Raw genomic sequence first — 22,662 nt, forward strand, 5'->3', positions numbered from 1 at the left:
TATGTTGATATTGTCACCATATAATATTTTATTTTCCATTAATGAAACGAGTAATTTGTAACATTTTGTTTGGCCTAAACTGCAATGTTTCATCATTTGTTTCATATTTTATAGCACCATGACGTGAAGTCAACCAAAACGGCATTGCAACAAAGTTCTATAACATCAACCAGCCGTACTTAAACTGGGACAAAGAAAGTTGTACTGTCCTCGCTGAGGTGTACTAACTCCAACTAGACAGTAAGCTAAACTCTCTTCCAATCATGAACATGAAGAATGCGGTAGATTCCTTTTAGTAGATTTATTTTCAATCTTCACATTGTACTGACCCAATAGGTGAAAGAGAGTGAAACTAGAAAACAAACAGCAAACATATTGCATTTAGTTAAAACAATCTAGTTTCCATAAACAGCACTTTTAGCATAGTAATTACACATTCAGCTTACTGCTAACATCTCCTGAACCTATATTAGCATCCTCGGGTTCAAATCCTCGGGTAGCTTCCATAGTTTTTAACATTGTCACATTGTCAGCTTGATAACTTTGTTTTTACATCATGAACTGAATACTATTAATGAATTAAGTAAGTTTCAACACAGGTGAGATACGTACAAGTGATGCCTCTGCTGGGAAACAACATACGTATAAGAAGTGATTTCTGCCGTCTGCACTTTTAAAGAACCTGCTACTTCTAGTGTTTTCCACATTCTAAACGTGAATCTAGACATTTCCTGCCTACTTCCTGTACAGCTGAAAGATACAAATAAAATAAAAAATAAAAGTCTGGAAGAAACTGAAACTTACAAACGAAAAATATCATAATTTAAATGAAATGCCTGAAGGGCAGAACAAAAGTCAACGATAGACAAACCCTATTAAGTCTAGTTCACTTTATGTAGTTTACAACAGTAAGTGTTTCCTGGTTGTTTTGTGTTGCATTTTTGACTTGCCCTTTACAATAAATATTTATAATAAGAAGTGCGAGTGCAGTGCAAACATGTTAACTGTGCAAAAAACAATGAATTCTGCTAAATGTCAAATATTGTGAGTTGACCATTTAAAAGCCCAGCTTTTAACCATTACCATGCAGTGCAAACATGTTAACTGTGCAAAAAACAATGAATTGTGCTAAATGTCAAATATTGTGACCCTTTAAAAGCCCAGCCTTTAAATGGCCAACTTTTTAATAAATATAAATTAATATATAATAATAATATTATAATACATTGACTATGAGACTATGGTTTTCAGAAAACATTTGTAGTTAGTAACACAAAATAGACGCTATTTCTGCCCCTTCTTTCAATTCTGGACGTCTTCCCTGACCGGACGTCTTCTCTTCACAGTGGCGTGGGGGGGGGGGGGGGTGGGGGGGCAACTCAGGACCAACTCAGCTCAATTTGAAACTTAGAACTAGCACTGAATGCAGGGCACGGGCGTTAACATTAAGTCGCTGGGGTGGGTGGAGCCCTCCGAAGATTGACGGGCCCCCTGATTGGTCGGGGCCCGTAAGCAACTGGAGTACCTGCTTACTGATAGTAACGCCACAGAACCTGAGGAAACAAATGATAGTTATGATCAACTTTAACATCTTTTCAAACACTTTAAGTATTTATTTACAAATGGTCAAAGTTTAACTTACAGCATGAAGACATAGATGAAGACATACTATTGTATTGTTGTTTGAAAGTTATCCTCTGGGAAAAAAAAAAAAAAAAAGTTTAAGTGCAGGTAAATCTACAAACATTATCTTAAGAAATTGTCTACTTAAGGTCCTGTAGATCAGATTAAATAATTTGTTAGAAATGGCCTAGCCATCCGCCAGCTATGACTGATTGAAATCCGACTGCACGTGACTGTGTATGAGACCATGTAGGTTTGAAGCCCAACACACTGCGCAGTTTTCGCATCAAATGCCGTCCCTAGCACCATTATAGCCCAACACACACCGCCGGCACAGCGCAGCGCCAAAAAGAACGCTCCCGTTATTTCCGACGTACTAGCCCACACCGGCGACGCCTTGACACTCGCAAGCGCGCCGCCCCGCTAAGCTTCACGCCACTGTTCTATTCCCTAGCGTCGCCGCGCGTGATGATCGTCACATTAATTCATAGTTACTTATGTCCTGTCTGGCACATTGTTTACGGGTTAGTTACTTTATTTACTGTCATTGCTCATTCATTTTGCATTGTGGAAATATTCAGTATCAACAATCTCCATATGTACAGGACCTTGTATCAAGCTGGGATGTACAAAACAGCTTTGAAATAGAACTTTTTCAGGGGTGGCGACGCTAGGGAATAGGATAGTGGCATGAAGAATAGCGGGGCGTCACGCCGACGCACGCTGGCACGCGTCTAGCCGCTGCCGGTCTGGGCTAGTACGTCGGAAATAATGTTGGCGTTCTTTTTGACGCGGCGCTTCGGCGCCAGTGTGTGGCCGGCTTTATCAATAGCGTAGAAACGTAGGTAGGGAGGGAGCAGACAGTGAGGGGATGTTTCTTATTATTGTTTACTTTCAAAATCTTGCTCTCTTCTGCTCTTTTTTACTCTTTCTTTATAACTCCTTAATCTTACCAACAACATATTTAATAACAGGTATGTAGGCCTAAATAAAACAGTGAAATACAATACCTTCTTTCCTTTCCGGATTATAGCAACAATGACGACAGCAATCACGATGCCCAAAGATAATATGATGCAAATGATCGTGCCCGCAGAGCTTCGACTTTCTGAAAAGAAATACCAAGTCATCAATCGGACAATCATATGGAAATTGATTAAATATTTGATGAAAGAGTAAATCTGTTCCCACGTTGTTGGAGGCACGTTGTCTGCTAGTCAGCTGTTGAAGCTATCCCACTATCCCTGATTATCCATGAAAACAAGAGTGAAAGTTATTCTGTTTCTCTGAAACCGGAGGCCTAGAGCTCCCAGATGGAATAGTGCTCTTCTTGTAGACATGTCAGTGTGTGAAAGTCAAAGTGCTCATAGTGCATAAAAAGGCCTTTTCATTATATTCAGGGGATTTTTGCTGACACTTTTATCCGAAGCGACTAACAACCATTCATTTACATTCACAGACCGACGGCGGAGTCAACCACGCAGGGCGACAGCCACCTCGTCAGGAGCAGTCAGGGTGAGGCGTCTCGCTCAGGGACACCTCGACACTCAGCTAGGAGGAGCCGGGGATCGAACCAGCAACCTTCTGGTTACCAGTCAACCCTCGCTACCTCCTGTGCTACTGCCACCCCCTTTTCGGAGGCCCTTAGACCCCACGTTCCACCCTCCGACCTCAAACTCTCTTCCCAGAACCATTCTGACATAAGCCTATAGAGGCCGTAATTGCCCATTGTTATTGCATCGATGGTGGTCCTACTATTCTACGTACCAGTCTCCATCTCCTTCTCTTCTCCGTCTCTTCCTTCCTTTAAAAGAGGGAGTGAGATCTGCTCCCGCCTCGGCCCGCTGGGGCCACCGTCGACCAGACAGCCCACCGCGTCCGCTGAGACGGGCAGCACCAGGGTCAGCTCACTGCTGACGGTGACTGTGGTGTCAGCGTTTTCTATCTGGAGACCGTCGGTTTCTGTGGTGTTATCGATCCCGGCGGTGTCCCAACTGATGTTCAGCGCTGGTTTCCCCGTAGCGGAACAGCTGACCACCAGTTCTCTGGGCTGGGTTTGTTTCACATCCGTCGTTATGTTTGATATACCTGGATAAAAAACAAGGCAGTCTTGTTTATCTTGTTTGTTTGATCTATTTATACTTCTGAAATAGGGGGGGGGGGGCATGTTACACCCCAGCGCTTGTGCATATCCCCCTGTGGCTATGTAGTTAAGATGGTTACGAATTTTCCAAAAATTGTGCAGACATTTTTGATGTCTACATCAAATGTACTACAGTGTGTGAGGGGGATTGCTCCAGTCTGCCACTTGGCTTTGTTTTACTGCTTAAAGGATGCTCTTTATCTGCCCTATAATGAGTTACTGAGCTCTGACGTTGGGCATGGTGACAGCCAAGAGAATCGTGAATTGAAGACTACCTCTGCTTCTTGTCTGCGGCTTGAGAGTATTTGCTACGGAAATCTATGGTTCTTTCTTGAAGGGCCATAAAGCAAGGGTGTACTTCTTGGCCCTGTTTCAAGAAGCTTGATTACCAGGTTAACCGGATATGTTTATTCAGGATTCAGGGAAAGGCTGAATTTTCGTTTTAAGATAGCGAGCTTAGCAAATTTATCCGAGTTCAGTCTAATACCTAAACGTAACTATCTTTAACCCAATACCTAAACTTAAGCATTTCTAACCTAATACCCAAACTCACAATCTCTAACCTAAACGGCATCCTTGAAAATATTCACTCCTACTCTGCGTCCTAAAGTCTAAAGGCAAAAAGATAATTATTATTATTATGTCAAATGCGGACTAGGAGTGCTGTTGTTGTGCAGAGCAAGTCTGCCCATGGTGACGTGGTGCAAATGGAAAAGAAAAAAACATAGTCAACCATAAAAGCACTGGAATATCAATGACTGCTTGTGGTGGAAACTGATCCCGATGGATCAGTTACAGTTTGACGGCTTTTTTTAATCATGACCATGAACACCGGTTTAAGCTCATAGTTTAACTTGTCAGAGATAGAGTGAACTTGTTCCTTGATATTGTTGTCGGCTGTTCTGGGAGGCGCTGGATCCCATAACTCACCCCACCCTGTGTTTTGGTATGGCCTTGTTCCATGTGTGTTATTATTTTCTATATTTAGATTTAGATTTTGTTTCAGTTTAGGTTAGCTTTGTTCTAGATCTTTCATTGATATTGTCTATAATAAGTTTAGGAATGTAGCCTTGTTATGGAAAATGAAAAATGAAAAAATAAAAACTTTCAAAAACGCAGAAAATGGAGCTAGATGAGGTTTACCTTGAACACTGAGACAGGTGATCTGGATTTTGGAGCCAGAAGGGTAGACATTAAAGGTACATCTGTAACACGCCTCGTCGCTCCACGTCGCGTTCTTTATGGTGATGGCCGGGGCGGAGGTGGACAGAAGGTGCCACTCGACTCTGCCTTGGAACGGTTCAGATATCATCGGTCCACGCTGCTTGCTGTAGCTCCCGATGTGCTCAGGAGAAGCGTTGCCGGTCTTCAGACTCTTCTGCACGGTGACCTGCATGACACGGTCAGACCCCGGCAGCAGCCAGTTGAGCTCCGCATCCTGCCCAAAGTCCACCGTTAAGACCCCCGCGGGGAGCAGTGGCAGTGCGTGGACGCCGGCTGTGGAGCAACAGAGTCCCGACCGTCAGGTTATCATCACACCAGTCATGCTCAGACAGAATTTGTGTTGAAGTGTATTTCAAGTGTTTACTTTTTTATCCTGTCATTTTCGAATGACTTGAATGTCCTCAAAGAGGCAATTTGTGGTACAGCACCGAACACACATCAAAAGCACATCAGACAAACAAAAACAACAAACAGTCACTGATCATCTATAGCAGCCATCATAAACAACATTACAATGCAGGCAGGCATTTAAAGTGCATGTCAATAACTGTACAATGACAACAAAAATAAATAACAACTACACCGCACATCCTCTATGTATCCGTGTACATCACGTCCCCTAGTCAATGTATTTCCCCGGACTTCCCTCTACCACACAGTAGCGGTGCCAAAGAATTATGATTCCGGAAGCTATCAGCTGGACATTCCGTGGTATTGGATGTGTTTTATTAAAACACATCCAATACCACGGAATGTCCAGCTGGTGACTCCACTGAGGCTATAGTAACGATGCTCTTAGCGCTCTACGAGTGCCCCTGGAGCCCTCGTTAGCTGGCACAATTTCGCAATACCCCCCCCCCCAAAAAAAAAAAAGTGGTAACCGATAGACTACGAGTCTACGAGATTACGCGTAGACTACTGTTAGATTTAAACAGCAAAGACGGAGACATGTTAGACGTCAACAAAAATATAATTTGTTTAATTAAAAATTCCAAAAATACATGAAATGTACATGTACGCCATGTCACAAGGCAACCCTATCAAAAGGCATATAATAAAATCATATGAAACCATTGCTCGTGTGGGAGGTCGCTTGGGAACTGCACTTGCTGTCTCCCTCTGATTTTAATTCAACCATTGTGGTTAAAATGTCCTCATATTGATCAATGACAGAAGACATACTGTAGGCCTACATGAATCACGCTGAGACCAGCGGATGTCGGAGAATTTCTGCAGGCGTTTTTTGTTGCGATTGTTTGCCATAAAGCACTGTAGGCGCTTCGGTGAGGCTGTGATGATGGTCACTATTTATTGGACCGTGTCTAGACAGTTACAAACATCCCTGACCTTAGTGGAGTGCACAAACGCCAAATTGAGAGCGTGGTTTATGCAGTGAACGTAGACTGCTGCGGGAAACTGCTGCGATGCGTGCCTTTCCCACTTACATTGCCCACACCATCATACCCCTGCCCAACAATATAGGCAGGATCTAGACCAGCAACAGCTAGCCGTTTCAATACCTTTGCATTTGAATCATAATGAATTAATGGAACGTTGTATTTTTAATGTTTACACCAAAGATTCTAGACTAGAGAATGCGCGCCAATCAATGAAACCTTATGCAGAATCAGAAAAATTCTCTTTGCAGCGCAAAACATGTTTCAGACATCAACACACAGATAAATGCTATAGTTGTCTCACAGACACATTTTTTATTTTTCTAATATGGAATTATTTCAGGGGGGAAAATGCCGTGAAAAAAATTACTCACGGTGCGTTCAGGATTAGGACTGATATAGCATATGTCGGCCTAGGCTGAGAACATTGACGTTGAGGTCGTGCGCTAGTTTGAGTTGTAGTCAAACGTCAGCGATTGGTTATGGCAGATCCAGAGCGGCACTGGGCAGATCAAATAGTTTTAAACTCCAACAGACACCCGCCTTCAAGTGAGTTAACGTTTGTCAATCGAGAGTGGCCAGACTCTCTGTGCAAATGAAGTACGAGATTCTGGTAGGACCAGGCTACTGTTGGCCTTGATCGGGAGGTATTTATTTGCTGCCACAAAATCAAGTTTAATCTTACAACATTCTTGCGTCTCCCCCTCCTACAGAGCCCATTTCAGCACCGTGTCAGTGGACAGCTACAAGCCTAAGAACGTCGTAAGACATGAACTCTTAACATGAACGCGTGTGCACTGCTCTTACGACGTTCGTAGGCTTGTAACTGTCTACTGACACGGTGCTGAAATGACTCTGTAGGAGGGGGAGATGCAGGAATGCTGTTTGATGAAACTATATTTTGTGGCAGCAAAAAAATATCTCCCCATCAAGGCCAACAGCAGAGTAGCCTACGAAAAAGTCAGTCCTAATCCTGAACGCACAGTGCGTACATTTTTTCACGGCATTTTCCCCCCTGAAATAATTCCATATTAAAAAATAATAAAAAATGTGTCTGTGAGACAACTATAGTATTTATCTAAATGTGCTGATTTCTGAAAACATGCTTTGCGCTGCAAAGAGGGCAGACTTTCTCTAATTCCGCATAAGTTTTCATTGATTGGCGCACACTCTCTAGAATCTTTGGTGTAAACATTAAAAATGCAATGTTCCATTAATTCATTATCATTCAAACGCAGAGGCATTGACACGGCTATTGCTGTTGCTGGTCTAGATCCTGCCTATATTGTTGGACAGGGGTATGATGGTGCGGGCAATGTAAACGGGAAAGGCACGCATCGCAGTATAGTTTCCCGCAGCAGTCTACGTTCACTGCAGAAACGATAGTTATGTTATTATAACTCTAGTTCTATGATTGTAGGCGTAGCCGTCTAGGCTTCGCCTTATGGGCTTGTCCTGTGCACGTGCTCACGCACTGAAAATTTCAGCTATGCACCAATCAACGTGGGCACCGCCCACTAGACGGCTACGCCTACAATCATAGAACTAGAGTTATAATAACTAATAATAATAAGAGTTCAGTATCACTCCGCGCCTAACTTGAACTGTTGTTTATTTATATATAAAAGCAATAGCATAGTTCACTGAAGCCTAAAAATATGTTGATTGTTGGAGAGGGTAGAAATGTTGTAAAGCAATAGGCACACAGTGAGTGAACTCGATAGTAGGCTAAATTGCCGGCGAACCGAGCTACCGTCTCTAGCCTTCTCGCTGAAGGACGCTACAGTGTGTTGCATAACCGTTGTATTCGTTCAAAAAAATGCTTTTCCGACTTTCTCGCTTTTCCAAATTGAGGGTGTCTATGGCTGGGTTGCACCAACATGGATTGAATTAATCCTGGTTTAGGGTTAATCTAGGGTTAGTAAATCTAGGTTTAAACTGGTTTATAATTAATCAGAGACGTGTTGCACATCTTAGTTTTAACCCTGGATTAGTTAAACTAGTTTAAACAAGGATTAAAATAGGATTAGTTTGTGTTCAGTGTCTGCGATGATGGATTCTGGCGAAATGTGAACAAATTCACGATGTATGCTTGATAAAGATGGACCACAATATATTCACCAGCTCTCGTGAATAAATGATTAAGTTGTTGCTTTTATTTACAGAGTCTATATTTACCAAGTCTATATTTACAGAGGGGAGAAAATGAGTGGCCCCTGCCCAAGTGGCACAGCCACTGGTCGGCACAGGTCGGCCTTGAATTACAATGCAAAGGCAAAAAGGACGCGGCAGGAGAGAGGAGGCGGATGTTTCCACCAATGATTACGGACCCTCTAGCTGGGTTGCCCCAACGGTCAAAGAAAATCATTGATATATCCCGCAGCTGTGAAAACTATTTTCATGAATTTCAATTGGTTTTAACCTATCTCTAATTTTCCTGCGATGAACTCTTTCCTCTAACCCCATTCAACGAAGATATACAGCCATGTTGTCAAGAAAACTGTGATAAACCTAACATAAACCTCCTCCAGAAGTGGTTTAATATAACCGTTAAACCAGGTTAAGAACAGGTTTAAAATTACTGGTGCAACAGATTTAAATTTAATCTCAGTTTAAATGGAGTTTAAAGTGAGATTACCAAAGGGTTAACTATAACCAGGATCAATATTAAGTTTAAACTAGGTTTAAAGTTTGGTGCAACACGGTTAACAGTTAAACCTTGATTTAATCCAGTTTAAGAGTTAATCCATGTTGGTGCAACCCAGCCTATGACTTTCATTTCGCCATACTTAACTTAACATACGTAACCGTTTTATAAAAGCAATAGATCACTTCAGTCAGTGGTATGTTCTCATTATACCACAGTTAAGGGGGTCGCTGTCCCTCCGCTGCGGTATGATGAGAACATACCACAGCCTGTCGTGATCTATTGCTTAAATATATACATGAGCCCAATCAATGTACTACTGCTGGACCTAAGTCACAGGGCACATCAGACTCAATAACCCAAAATTCTGAGAGGGACTCAGCTGCAGACCTCCAGCGCTGAGAGCCGTACAGGAAAAGTATTATTATTATTATTATTATTATTAATAAAGAAAACGGCTTCAGGTGACTCACCCGTCAGCACAGACACGATCAGGTACGCTGCTTTCAACATCGCTGCGGAGTCTTGCTGTTTGTTGTCTGTTCACTGGGTTTTCCAGAAGAGCTTTTAAATCAATATAACGAAAGCGAAAGGACATAGCTACTCCTTCCCATCACCCGTTAGTCACAGATTGTAATCAACAATTACAGGGGGGGGGGGGGGCGGCACGAGCACACAAGAAAAAAAAAGATCCACGCATTTTTTTTGGCGTGACAGCATGAGATTGATGCTGAAAGCTGAGCAAACCTATGATCAGGGGTTTACCCCGGAGACTTCCAGCCATGAATTCCTTCCCGTTAGTAAGTTAAGGGGTGAGTCCTTCCAAGAGGAAATGACATTCGACACAACACACAATACATCCGTAGAAAAATAGGTTTTATTTGAAGTCCAAATCACAGAAGATAAATGTTATTAGTAAAGAGACACTAATGCAAAAAAAATTGACTTTATTTTGTATTCATCATGAAGACCTCCAAGTAAAACAAAACAAAATCGAAAAAGGATCGAATGTAGGTGTGGCAGATTATCATGTTTGGAAACCCCAAACCTTCTTCCAGAGAAGCAAAAGCAAAAGGGAAGTACATGACTAACAACGATACTGCTGTGGGGAATGCAGTGCAGGCAAAATATTCCTGTTCTGATGAACCAGAAACAAATGTCAAACACTTTTGTGACGGGGACTGATCTTCATGGGGTTGTACAATCAAGAGGGTCTATTATTGCGTTATTGTTTGATTTAAAACAAAAGGGAATAGTTGTCATGGTATGTGAAACTCTTGGGTGTATAGCGGTTGCGGTATGTTTATTTCAGAGTAAGATGTTTGTACACGTGTCTGCTAGCGAAGATATTCTAAAGCAAATAAAAACAAACAGATGTACATAATGAAAAAAAAAGGGGATCTTATTGAGACAAACTCACCTGAACAGAGTCTATTTCAATGGTTCAGAGAATGGGTGACCTGTGTTAAGCGCCATGTGACGCGTCATTCCGTGTTTCAAAGGGGAGTCAGCCCCTCAAGACAACAACTCATCCAGGGTCGGCTTTCAGTTCGTTGAGCGAAACACTTTCTAAAAAAAAAAGAACAAACTGTTTCGGACCGATGGGGAAACGACCCCCCGTGGCAGCCGCACAGGGCAGGGACCCTACGGTCGAAGGGTGGAGCGGGGTGGAGGGAGGGCGCTCATCGCTGGCGGTCCCAGCGCCAGATGGAGGCGTCGTCGCACACGGCGATCAGGATGCTGCTGTCCCGGCTGAAGCTGGTCTGGCGGATGGCCGAGGTGCAGCGGGGCAGGGTCAGGGTGATGCACCTGGAGAGGGACGTCCCGCACGGGGAGCGTTGTTGTTTAAAGGGGGCGTGGTGTGTGTGTGTACCATGAGGCTGTAGCGCAGCTGGTAGAGCGGGTTGACCCGGTAACAAGAGTGTCGAGGTGTCCCCCGAGCAAGACTCCTCACCCTGACTGCCTGGAGGAGCTGACTGCTGTCGCCCTGCGGGGTTGACTCCGCCGTCGGTGTGTGAATGTGTGAATGGTTGTAAGTCGCTTTGGATAAAAGCATCAGCAAAATCCCCTAAATGTTAAAGTAGATGCTAAATGGACTGCATTTATATTACACTGGTGTATTCCTGGTGGTTGAAGGTGTCAACCGTGCGAGGCGACAGCCTGCTCGTCTGGAATGGTTAGGGAATGGTTAGGGAGTCTTGCTCAGGGACACCTCGCCACAGCCGGGAATGGAACTAGCAACCTTCTGGTTGCTAGCCCACCCGCTCTACCCCCTGAGCCTTTGTGCCCAGGGTTGAGGAAGCCACTAAATCAAGTTTCAGTAGAAAAAATGGTTATGACCAGTGTGCGAAATACCCTTCAATATTCGGGGGGGGGGTCCCCATCTTCCGATTGTTGCGCAATATCGATCTAAATTTTCTCGTGCAGTAGGCCTATAGCATACTTAACGCCTATCGCCTATTTTATTGCACAATTTCTGGCTTATCATACGATTGCGACCAACCAGCAACAGATAAAAGAAAGGATAACGGTTCTCATACAAGAAAGGTATTCAAGCTACAAGTATGCCATAAATGGGCTCTGTACACCTTACTTATCAATATAAAACACTGTACTGGAATATACTTTGCTCGAATGTATTATTGTTATTATTATTATTTTAACACATGGCATAGCCTACTACAGGCCTACTTCATTCATGTTTATTCATGCAGCCCTATGGAAAAAAATGTTTCCACAATCCACACGCTATTTCTATGCAGTTTCACACATATGAATAATCTTTGACATAATATTAAAAAAGGGTTCAACCATTTGCTGCACACTCGAGTGTGTGATGTGGGCTTTTACAATGTTTGACAACCCCCCCACCCACCTGGTCGCTAAGCATCATTGTTTCTTTCATCATTTCCTGGTGAAAGCTTTGACCTTTGTCACTCAGAGTATATCTGCAGAGCTACTAGAGGTGTTGAAATTAATCAAATAATTGATGCATCGCGATGCGGACATGGACGACGCAGCATAAACATTCAAATGAAAAATAACATTCTCAGTAGCATAACCTGTTTAATCTAGACCAGTGGTCGCCAACCCGTCGATCGCGATCGACTGGTAGATCTTTGAGACTCTTCCTGTAGCTCCCAAAAATATTGGAAAACTACATATGCATAAACTAAAATATGCCAGATTAATGTTTGGTTTTGCAAGTCTCTCTCTCCCCCTCTCTCACCTTTCACCTGAGTTCAGTCATGTACTGCATGTCTGGCTCCGTGATCGGTCGGGTGATGCTTACTTGGCTTTGTGGGGGTCTTCCACCTCCAAGTCCCAGACGTAGAGCTTGCCCACCTGGTTCCCCAGCGCGAGCATCTGTGGAGGTTGTTCATTGAGCGGAAAGCATCAGGTCCAAGCACAAATGGGATTGCCAAGATGGTCAAAGGTGAGCTAACTACAGGAACCACTAATTATCTATAAGGATGGCCAAGGAGTCTTAAATATATTTATTCATCCATAGTAACAGAGGGCAATTCAAAAATCCCTGTCGGGGTCCGAACTTTGCTTTAACCTCTTTCTTTATTCACCTTCGACTGCACCATTATTATTACTAACCTCTATTAATGATCAAGCACTAACTGCTGGTTTTTGTACCCCACAAAGGGAGCCTCAAAGTACGAATCATAACCAATAATAATAATAATGTAAAAAGGTGTGTTGCCGACCTTCTGCCAGAAGTCCATGGAGAAGCGCATGTACCAGATGTCACACTGGCTGTAATCGAAGCGGCCCAGCACCGTCACGTTGGACTCGTTGGCCTTGATGCGGTCGATGTCGTCCTCCATCTTGCCCGGCTTCCAGCACACGATGGCGTTCTCACATGACTACACACACACAAACACACACAACAGATGGGGACTCGGGTCACACAAAGGCCAAAGTATACTACTCTGTATCCGTAATCCGTAATCGAGCATTTGCAGTTCTCCGTCGGGATGTCGGCGGATACGCAATGCAATTTGCCGCCCAATATATCCATATATCCAATATGCTGACTACTAACCATGTAAATAGTGTTGAAAATAAACTTCCAAAGCTTTTCAAATCGTATTTGGTGTTTTATTAGTCCTTAATGTGCAAAGTAAACAATGTACAAAGTAAATAAGGTGCAAAGTCATACGGGGAAAAGTGATTCCGGAAATTATTTTGTAAGAGGACCAATCACAGCCCTTGCCGTCTCCGTCCGTCTCCGTTGCGTCGACGGATAGTTAAGAAATATTGGATGCGCACTTACAGCTACGGAGAGGGTCTCCGACGGGCTCTCCGTCGACGGAGAGGGCTCTCCGTATCTACGTACAGCCCTTTACGGAGGAGTATAAATCCACCTTAAGTCGCACACACAGTGACTTGAGACTCACACACAAGGATAACCACTTTTGTTAAAGTGGGCCTCACCTTAGAGAGCAGCAGGTCTCCCAGCCAGCGCACACAGTCTACGTAGTTCCTGTGGATGTCTCGAGTCGAGAAGTCCGGGAAGTGGATCTTCTGCGACACAAACGGCCTTGGAAGAGAAAGTGACAAACGACACTTGAACCGTTGACTAAAGGAAACACACCGTGTCGTTGTTTGCATTAACACCGAGTCTTCAGCAGTGGCTCTCCTCCAAAGCAACAGGTAGACAATCCAAGCATACAACGGAGAGGCCAGGCGCGGCATGACCTTGTTTCTAAAAATAAACTGAAATGGGACTAACAATAGCACACCAAACCCTAGGTTAGTCAGGTTAACTAGACCAGAGGGAAAAATATTCAATATAATGAGTAGGGGGGACAAAACATAGATACGGCAATATATCGTTGCTCTTTTTCGTGCAATACAAAAATGGACACACTGTCGGCAAATATCAATAAGTGTTATTTCTCATGGAAACCTAACCCATTTTATGCTTTATCCATGAGGGGAAAATATTAACCTGACTCTCGCCAGATGAATTTCGTTCCGCCTAGCTCCACTGATCCATCTGGGATCACTCCCGCTGGGAGGTATTTGGGGACTACCAGAAAATGGTAGAGCCAATCAGGACCACCGGGCGGGATTTTTATAGATGTGACGTAGCGGAGAAGCGACTCTTTTGATGCAGACAACAATGGCGGCTCACACCGAGGAAGCAAGCGTCAACATTGATGCTGCTATTTCATCCGTGTTGTCCAATCTAGCGAATTTTCTTTCTTTAAAAGAACATCAGAGAACGGCTCTGAAGGCTTTTGTTGGTGGAAACGATGTTTTCACCCTTCTCCCGACCGGGTTTGGCACGTCAATAAAGATGACGGACAAGTGGTTTATCCAATCATATGCAAGGATTTTTGATAAGGCCCAGCCTTCTAAAACACCTCTCCAATGGAGCGATCCCAGATGGATGAGTGGAGCTAGGTGGAATGAAATTCATCTGGCGAGAGTCAGGAAAATATCGCCCCAAATATTGATATTTTAATTAATGAAATAAGACAGATTTCCCTGCTCCTTGAGGTGGCGCTCAACACACTAATGAAGGAAACTTGAACTGAAGTCAACTAACTGAAATCCAGCACTTTACCTTTTCACAGTCATTTTGTTATCATGGTTAAACATATATCGCGATTTAGTATATGCTACACGTGAACCTCCTAAAATGGTGCAATTTGATTGGTTCACTATCTCAGGATATTGGGCAATATCTCATGATTGAGATCTCAAACATGGGATATTGTTTTCATCGCAAAATGTCACACGTGACTGTCGTCTCGTCACGCAAATAAAAACAAATAAACCGCTAATAAAAACAAATAAATCCCGGCAAAAAGTGTTATCTTGTTTATTTTTGTGTTTTCACGTGTAGTATATACTAAAATGATTATTCACCACAGGCTCCGTGGGATTGTCTCAAATTTTGTTAAGTATCGTAATAGGATTGTCAAACAATATATGGATTATTGCAGAATCGCGATATTATCGGTAATAATAATAATTGTATATACTAAAACAATTATTCACCTCAGGCTCCGTAGGATTGTCTCAAGTTTCGTTAAGTATCGTAATAGGATTGTCAAACAATATATGGATTATTGCAGAATCGCTGTATCGCGATATTATCGGTATATTGGGCCACGTATCGCATATCGTAACGGGATTCCCATCCCTAAAAATGAGCGTGCAGCTTTTGTTATGGTCCTACCTGTTGGTCTTGGAGGGGTTGTACTCGTAGGATCCCCGGATGGCTTTCTTCATCCTCTCCGAATCGATCCGCCACAGCTTCAGAGAGTGGTCCATGCCACACGACATGATCTTCTCCCCGAGCAGGTCAAAGTCCTAAACACACACAAACACCCCCGCCCAAAATCAACCCACAGTTTTCTGTAGATTTGAATAAATTAAAGTAAGGTGGCGGAGAACTAATTTGGACAACTAAAATGCTGGGCGTCAACGGTCCAACTTTTGGGATTTTTGAACACTTTAATAATAAATAAAGCCCTAACCCTGGCTTAGTGTTCATATTATGCTCCACCAGTTGAGCCTCAGAGGCCACAGATATTCAGACATTAAAATACGCGGTTGCTTTCCTCAAGACGGGAGGTCAGGGGGGCGTGTCATAAAGCGTGGCCTGTGAAGCTCTCTGAGACAAGGGGCTGAAAACAAACGACATTTACTTAATCTTTCTAAAATGGCGAGGCTCTCCCGAGGTGCACCGGCAGCCTTCTCCCCGGGGCCCGGGCGTCCTTACTGACGACGTGTATTAAGTGATTGATTGAAGGTTTGAGTGCTACTCACGGCACTCAGCACCTCGTCTCGGTGGCCCTCCACGCCGCCCAGGATGGCCACCAGCGTGTCCGTGTGGATGTTCCACAAGCGGAGGGCGTGGTCTGCAGAGAGAGAGCACACGCACACGCACACACACACACACACACACACACACACACACACACACACAATGCTTTGGATAAAAGCGTCTGCTAAATGCCCTAAATATAAATTAGTATTAGGGATTGACCCATATAGACGATAACAAATCTTACAAGTCTCAATTTTAAAAAGGAACATTTACTGAGCTTATTTATTGCCTGTCTGCAAATCACGGCGTAAAAAACAGTATTGTATGCTTCTATGTGTAAATGGAACCGTGGGTTACTGCAGGGGGTTACCTGGGTGGGGCTGCCTTACCTTTGCTGACGGAGAGCAGCAGGTTGGGGTCGCGGGGGTGGAACTTGAGCTCGTTGATGGCGTTCCCATGACCTACATAGTGCTGGATGAACCACAACAGGGAGTCAGTGATCCGCACGCACCTGGCCCTTCCCACATTTGTTATGTCAACACAGCTGACACCGTGTTCTCATGTTTCTTCATCATAGAACCAGTACTCCCGCTCTCAAATGTATCCCACGGGGGGTTATCTCAAAGCAACCATGCAAATTCAAACCTGTGGGGCTGTGGGGATGTCATGAGAACCGATACTTTGGGACCAAGTCGATGCCAAAATTTATTAAATGAGAAGGTACTTTCTAAAGTACCGTAGGTACCGGGGATGTGATTCTTCCAGACCTGACGGGCTCCATATACGGCTAAGTATTGTAGACTTCCGTTAAACGGCAGAAGAACAAAAACAAGACACACATGAAAGAAGCCCCAGTGATTAAGCACACAATTGAGGTTGTTGGGTGCAGGTCCTACATCTGTGGTGTTAAAACCTGAAAGGTCCCAGACTCAATATATTGAAAATCAATAACAGTATCAGTCTCACTGGCACATTATTGTTTGTTTTAAATACTTGAATTGGTCACGTTTGTATGTTTTGGCCAAAAAAGTGTTTGCTGTAATACATGGGAATTATTGTTTCGTTTTCAAATTGTGGTTTTGAATTTGAAATTTCCCATGTTTGAAAAGTTGGAAATTCCCTGGTATTGGTATTGACGAAAAGTGGAATCAATTTGTGGCGCTCGTTGAATCTGTGGCGCTGTGCCACACATTGGTCTATGTATGGGAAACACTGACTAGCCATTCTGTACCATAACTCAGTTCATGTGAATCTGAATGCAAGTAGACATAATGTACTCTAACTCAGTTCATGTTCCAACTAGATTAAACCAGATGTACTGTTCTTTTCACCTGGATGTAGGGTTGGATGGTGGTAGAAGCATGAGTAACACCAGATACATACTACTTTCTATGCTTGATAAGCCAACCAATCAGGTGAGGCCTGAGTGTTTGCGGTGACTGGTACAGGTAGAAGCCCTGCCCAAGGCTCACCTTGATGCACTGCATGGAGATGTGGTTGATGATCCGGATAATTCCACGGGAGCCCGCCACGGCAAGCAGGGGGTGGCTGGTGTTGGTGTCAAAGGTCCAGGCGCAGGTGTAGAAGTTCTCATCTGCCTTTGAGCGGGGGAGGGTCAAAGGTCAAGGAGAAACAAACCCAATGTGGAACCAGGCAAACAGGCAGGCGCAATTTCCAGTCTCCCTTGTACCACTTCTGTTGAGACGCTAACCGTTTGGGCCAATCACACGCGCAGTTCAGGTGTGACGGAATGGTCAGGACACAGGTTGAAGGTCAGACGAGGTGATCCTTGCTTAGTAACTTGTGGTGACCTGTGGTAACCTTGTAGTAGCTAGTGGCTCTTTGGAAACTCTTTTGAAAACCACCTGAAGCAGAGCTTAAAGGGTGAGCAACTGGTTCTACAGTGTTTGATATTGAAATTACTTCAGAAAAATAATTGCTTTTCATAGAATAATCCTATGAAAAGCAATTATGAAAAGGTTATGAATTGCTTTTCATAACCCTATAATCCATTAACAAGGACTCCCTAACACCTAACTGATCCTAACTACATTTATATGAACTCACTGCAAGTCACTTCAGATAAAAGAATCTAATTAACGTCAAAAACTGTAAAGTTGTTGCAAAGAGTTGATCTGCATACGTACAAGGGGAACGAGACTAAAGAACCAGTTTGGGGGTGAAAGGATACGTCCGCGTCAACGTAAGACTGCAGCAGTCGGACCTCTCCCTGAGAATGGCACTCGTACAGGGTCACCTATAGAGAGACGGCAGAGGAACAGTCAGTGTGCCAGGCAGAGCAACCATGTTCAGGTAGGACTTTCCATTGACTTACCGACACATTATTGTAAACCACTTTGGATTAAAGTATCCACCAAAAAGTGTGACTCAAAAGTTAAAAAGGCAACATATGACTTGGCTGCCAAATGACATATGACAAATGTACGACAGTAAAAGTAGGCCGTCTCCACTCACCCTGTTGCTGCCCACGGTAGCGAACACCAGGGGGTCCCCTTCCTTGCTGTGCCAGTTGAACTGCACCCCAAACAGGGGCTGTCCGTGGTCCTCCTGAAACAAAGACACACGGGGGTGGTGGACTTTACACATATGCTAGAGTTTAGATTCTTTGCCCGAACCCGATCCTGAGTGGCGGGCCGGGCCGATATTTCCCGTCCCTATCCTCAGGCTGGGCTCTGCCCTTGATCAGGCTTTTTATTTTTTAGCAATACTTTAATAGTCTAATTGGGTGGGGAGAAGCTATGCCATAATCTGAAATATATATATATATTTTTAGCAAAGTAGGCCTAAGTAACGAAAGTGTAACAAAAACTCAACACATGATCGCACTCGCAGTGCACAACGTCTCCTCCACTCGCACGCATGATCACACCGGGCCTGCATGCTGTGCTGTATTGTGTGTAGTAGAGATGCGCGGATGAGCTGTAATGTCATCCGCACCCGCTGCATAATAACAATAATCCACCCGAAGCAATGTTTTTGTCAACAATTGATACCCACACCCGCCTGAGTCCCGGTTTTCTTTCCATCAACCACTATGAAATGTCCCCTGTTGTCAGCGATTACATAGCCAATGGGGTCTTATTATAGACTTATCATTAACTAAAAACGACATAGAAAGAATAAAGCATCCAGCATATGATTTCAACAATGTGTGAGGGCATACGCAACAGGGATGGTCGCACAGTGGAATGCTGATGGAAACCAGCGGATGAGCACTGGGCGGAGATGTTCGCGCATTTCAGAAGCAGGGAGACAAACAACTCAGAATTGTAGTTGAGAACATCAGTTATAACAGCCCCCGTATTAATAAAATTGTCGGGTTTAAATCGGTCTCTGGCTCATAATTATAGTTAATGTGTCGGGCCGGGCTAGCCTAGTCCTAACTAGACCTTCGTACTCATTTCATTCATACCGATGGTCTAGAACTGCTATAGAGACAAACGATTTCTCACTTGAAGGCGGGTGCTGTTGAAGTTTAAAACCTATTGGCTCTGACAAGTGCCACTCCAGATCTGCCTTAACCAATCGCTAACGTTTGGTCGTGATGTAGTTCATGCATAGCAAACTCCTTCACCACTAACGGAGCCAGCTGGAAAATTTTACTTTCCCCGAATCCCGTGGGAAGAAGCGCCACAACATCTTGACCACTAACAAAACTAAGCAAAGCCTGTTCCTGCTCCGGCTTTAATTTATCTATATTCGGCAGAGTTTCCACAACAGACCGAATAGCTTCTTTCTCCATGGTCTTCCTGCTGCTTCCTGGTATTCGTTTGACTACAACTGAAACTTGTGCACAACCTGTACGTCACTGTTCTCAGGCCGCGCCTCCTGTTCGCTGATTGGAGGGACAAACTTGAGGGAAAAGAAATTGTTCGAACATACAGCACTCCCAGACCGAAGTACTGAAGTGAAATGAAAATTGAGCGGAAGTACGGAGGCGGGCAGAACCGGGCTAGGGCCGGGCCGGTCTTGGACACAATGTGCACGGGCTCAGTAGGGTCGGGCTTCATTTTTTGGGCCCGATCTAAGCTCTAACAAATGCTTCTTTCTACCTCTCAGATATATCCGGTGAATCTAAACATTTTTTTTTTATAATTTCTTGCTCCCCTAGTCAAGCATGTTATATTGCCGTCTTGCACGAAAAAGGGGATACATTAAGTTTAATATAATCTGTAAGAGCAAGAAAATTTGTCATATCAAAATCGCAATATGGAGATGGTCAAAATACGATATCTTATCAATGCTATTGGTAAATGATATGATTCCATATAGATGCAATCATGTCAATTTGTAATGCGTGTTTCTGAACACGCATTACAAAGTGGCACAAACAGGCAATCACATATATATATATTTTATAAGTACTATCATTCTAAATATGCCTCCCAGTACCTTGTCACCCAACTTACTGCCATGATTATTGATGATTACAGCTATTATTATACAGGCAAGTAGCTGCAATCCCAGGGATTTGCTGGAAATGCTGCGTGTGCTTCGTGTCACCTCACCATTATATATGCTACACAAAGACGCCCACGAAAAAGGTCTTTGTACATTGAAAACAATCAATCAATGTACAGATAATTCTCTTATTTTATGAGTGAAAGTGGCCAGTTGGCTCTAGAGGTCTTCACCATTGAGAACTCTTGAGGACTTTTGTTGTTCAGACAGAGCTGGTGGCTGTGGAGCCCATACCAGTGACCGATTCGGCCGCGTTTCCCCGCAAAAAACAAGGTCGGTTATCACAGGGGAGGCGGCTGCTCACCCTCAGGCTGTTCACACACTTGAAGGAGTATCTGCACTTTTTGGACTTCCACTTGCCCTTCCCCCAGCTCCTCCGGCCCGGGGCGTTGGCGGTGTTGGTGGGTGTGTCTGGGCGCTCCACGTTGGTCCCGCTCTCGACGCTGACCGCGTCATCCTACCAATGGAGTCGCAGCGTTAACAATGGATGCCGCCCCGCAGCCAATGGGGTCAAAGCGTAAACAGTGATGATTGAGATGTCCAGCCAATGGGGACAAACAAAGCATTGAGTGAAGGGAAAGTCTGGCCAATGGGGTCATAACGTTATTGACTGGGATTTTCTAACCAATGGGTTCGCGGAGTGGTACAAACAAAGGGCATTGACTGGCCAATTCGATGGAAGTATTAGTGATGCCATCATCAAGTGTGAATAATGACTGCAGCCAATGAGTTTGAGTGTTAAAGGGGTGATATTATGCCACCAGGTGTGAGTGCGCTTAGCCATTACACGCCGTTTGAAAATATGTCTTTCCCCGTGCCCTAGTGACATCACAAGTGGGCGTGTCCACATAGATGTATGATGGATAGATAAGCAACAGTGCACTGGGTAGGCTGGTGGACTGATCTATCCAGCATACATCTAGGTGGACACTTGTGATGTCACTAAGGCACAGAGTAGGGCAGATTTTCAAACTGCTTGTAATGGCTAATCAGATATCACCCCTTTAGTCAAGGATGGCATCGCCAGCAATAACAACTATGGCTTCAATAGTCCAGCCAATGGGATTTAGTTGCTAAAAGCGATGGCATACATAATGTTTTTGATCAGCCAATTAACTTGGAGTGAAGTATGGCATTAATTGAATCAATGCGTTTACAATTATGGCATAATTATTATGCCTCTACCATTAGGGCAGCTCTGGGGAGATTTTTAGATCAAGATGGAAACAGTAGTTTCTGTCCAAAGAACCGAGGATAAACGAAGAGGAAGGACAGAGCTAGGACTTCTGAATAACCAAACACATTTTATAATCCATGCAGGAAGTCCCAGCTTAAACGTAGTGTCTTACACTTTTCTACACCTCATTACTTAGTACCACTGTTTTAGTTTCTTACTATTGCTTACTTTATTTTATATTATTATTATTTATTATTATTATTGTGATCTATGCTGCCATTCATTTTTACATATCTTTATTTACTTTATCTTGTATGGTTGCTGCTATGTGATCGTTGAGGAATCAAGCCTATGCATTTTACTCTTGTGTACAATAAGATGTAATAACAGTGATTCCGATTCTGTGTTGATGAAGTTTAATTTGGTCCAGAAGCAGACAGTAGTGTACTTCAAGGAAACTGCACTGTGAAGTAAAAACCCACAACTGTGCTGGACACGCATGGACACAGATGTGGATTTTGTTTAAGCCAATAGAAACGAGACTGTGTGCTATGAGGAGACTGCTAGCTGTGTAGCACACCCGGCTAGAGGGCTAGATGCACATCCTTTCAGTCAAGCCACTACGGCTAGCTAGCCGGCTAATTATCTAGCAGCATAGCCATTCAGTGAAGCCACTTCGGCTAGCCGGCTACCTAGCTCGTCGGCTAACTACTTTAGCATTAAGCTATCTAACCGGGCGCTCTGTTGACAGCGTTTTCCCCAAACACAAAACGACGGAGATGCTTACGTTCTCGTCTCCCGACAGATCGGGGTTACTATTCTCGTCGCTGCTCAACTTTTGTTTCTTTGCAGGCATCTCTTTTCCCGCCGCCGGCGAAGGGGACTCGACCATGTTCTTGTTTTCCCTCATTTTGCGTGGTCTCAGCCTCTTCCGCCTCAGTCCCCGCCCTTTCCGTCCGTGAAGAGGCAAGGGCAACGCCCACTCACTCAAAAAATGTGAACGTTTTAACTTGCTAATTAGGCATTCACAGAGAATCTGTGGATACCTACCTACATACCTACATACATACCTACATACATACATACCTACATACCTACATACATACATACATACATACATACATACATATATATATATATATAGAATTTATATTACTTGACAAAAAAAAAAAA

The 22,662-nt window shown here is 43.8% G+C and overlaps 2 protein-coding genes across 3 annotated transcripts; both read right to left on the reverse strand.

Annotated features, from left to right (window-relative positions):
• Positions 1 to 286: 286 nt before the first annotated feature.
• LOC311369673 (nectin-1-like) lies at positions 287 to 9,648 on the reverse strand. Of its 2 annotated transcripts, none has more exons than XM_084487894.1 (6): positions 9,508 to 9,648; positions 4,910 to 5,263; positions 3,391 to 3,711; positions 2,634 to 2,731; positions 1,643 to 1,697; positions 287 to 1,553 (listed from the first exon to the last, which is right to left on the reverse strand). In XM_084487894.1, exons 1-6 carry the CDS (start codon positions 9,545 to 9,547, stop codon positions 1,414 to 1,416), a joined length of 1,008 nt encoding a protein of 335 aa, XP_084344020.1. In that variant the 5' UTR covers positions 9,548 to 9,648; the 3' UTR covers positions 287 to 1,413. The 2 variants fall into 2 exon arrangements, with proteins under 2 accessions (XP_084344020.1, XP_084344021.1); XM_084487895.1 differs by lacking the exon at positions 9,508 to 9,648 and adding an exon at positions 5,355 to 6,430.
• A 261-nt stretch (positions 9,649 to 9,909) lies between these two features.
• On the reverse strand, positions 9,910 to 22,399 carry eed (embryonic ectoderm development; the record flags this gene model as incomplete). The annotated part of the gene is made up of 12 exons (XM_084487890.1): positions 9,910 to 10,843; positions 12,327 to 12,400; positions 12,751 to 12,909; positions 13,481 to 13,586; positions 15,237 to 15,370; positions 15,830 to 15,921; positions 16,220 to 16,301; positions 17,303 to 17,428; positions 18,022 to 18,087; positions 18,306 to 18,398; positions 20,617 to 20,769; positions 22,277 to 22,399. 12 exons carry the CDS (start codon positions 22,397 to 22,399, stop codon positions 10,717 to 10,719), a joined length of 1,335 nt encoding a protein of 444 aa, XP_084344016.1. The 3' UTR covers positions 9,910 to 10,716.
• Positions 22,400 to 22,662: the final 263 nt, after the last annotated feature.

Source organism: Micromesistius poutassou (genome assembly GCF_964030765.1).
Source record: "Micromesistius poutassou genome assembly, chromosome: 24".
NCBI classification, from domain to species: domain Eukaryota; kingdom Metazoa; phylum Chordata; class Actinopteri; order Gadiformes; family Gadidae; genus Micromesistius; species Micromesistius poutassou.

What these genes read in the sequence shown, in the direction of transcription:
- LOC311369673 (XM_084487894.1), bottom strand. Translation starts at nt 9,547, where the DNA reads ATGTTGAAAGCAGCGTACCTGATCGTGTCTGTGCTGACGG. An exon ending in GATCGTGTCTGTGCTGACGG is followed by an intron (nt 5,264 to 9,507) that starts GTGAGTCACCTG and finishes GTTGCTCCACAG; the next exon opens with CCGGCGTCCACGCACTGCCA. An exon ending in AGAGAAGGAGATGGAGACTG is followed by an intron (nt 2,732 to 3,390) that starts GTACGTAGAATA and finishes ATTTCTTTTCAG; the next exon opens with AAAGTCGAAGCTCTGCGGGC.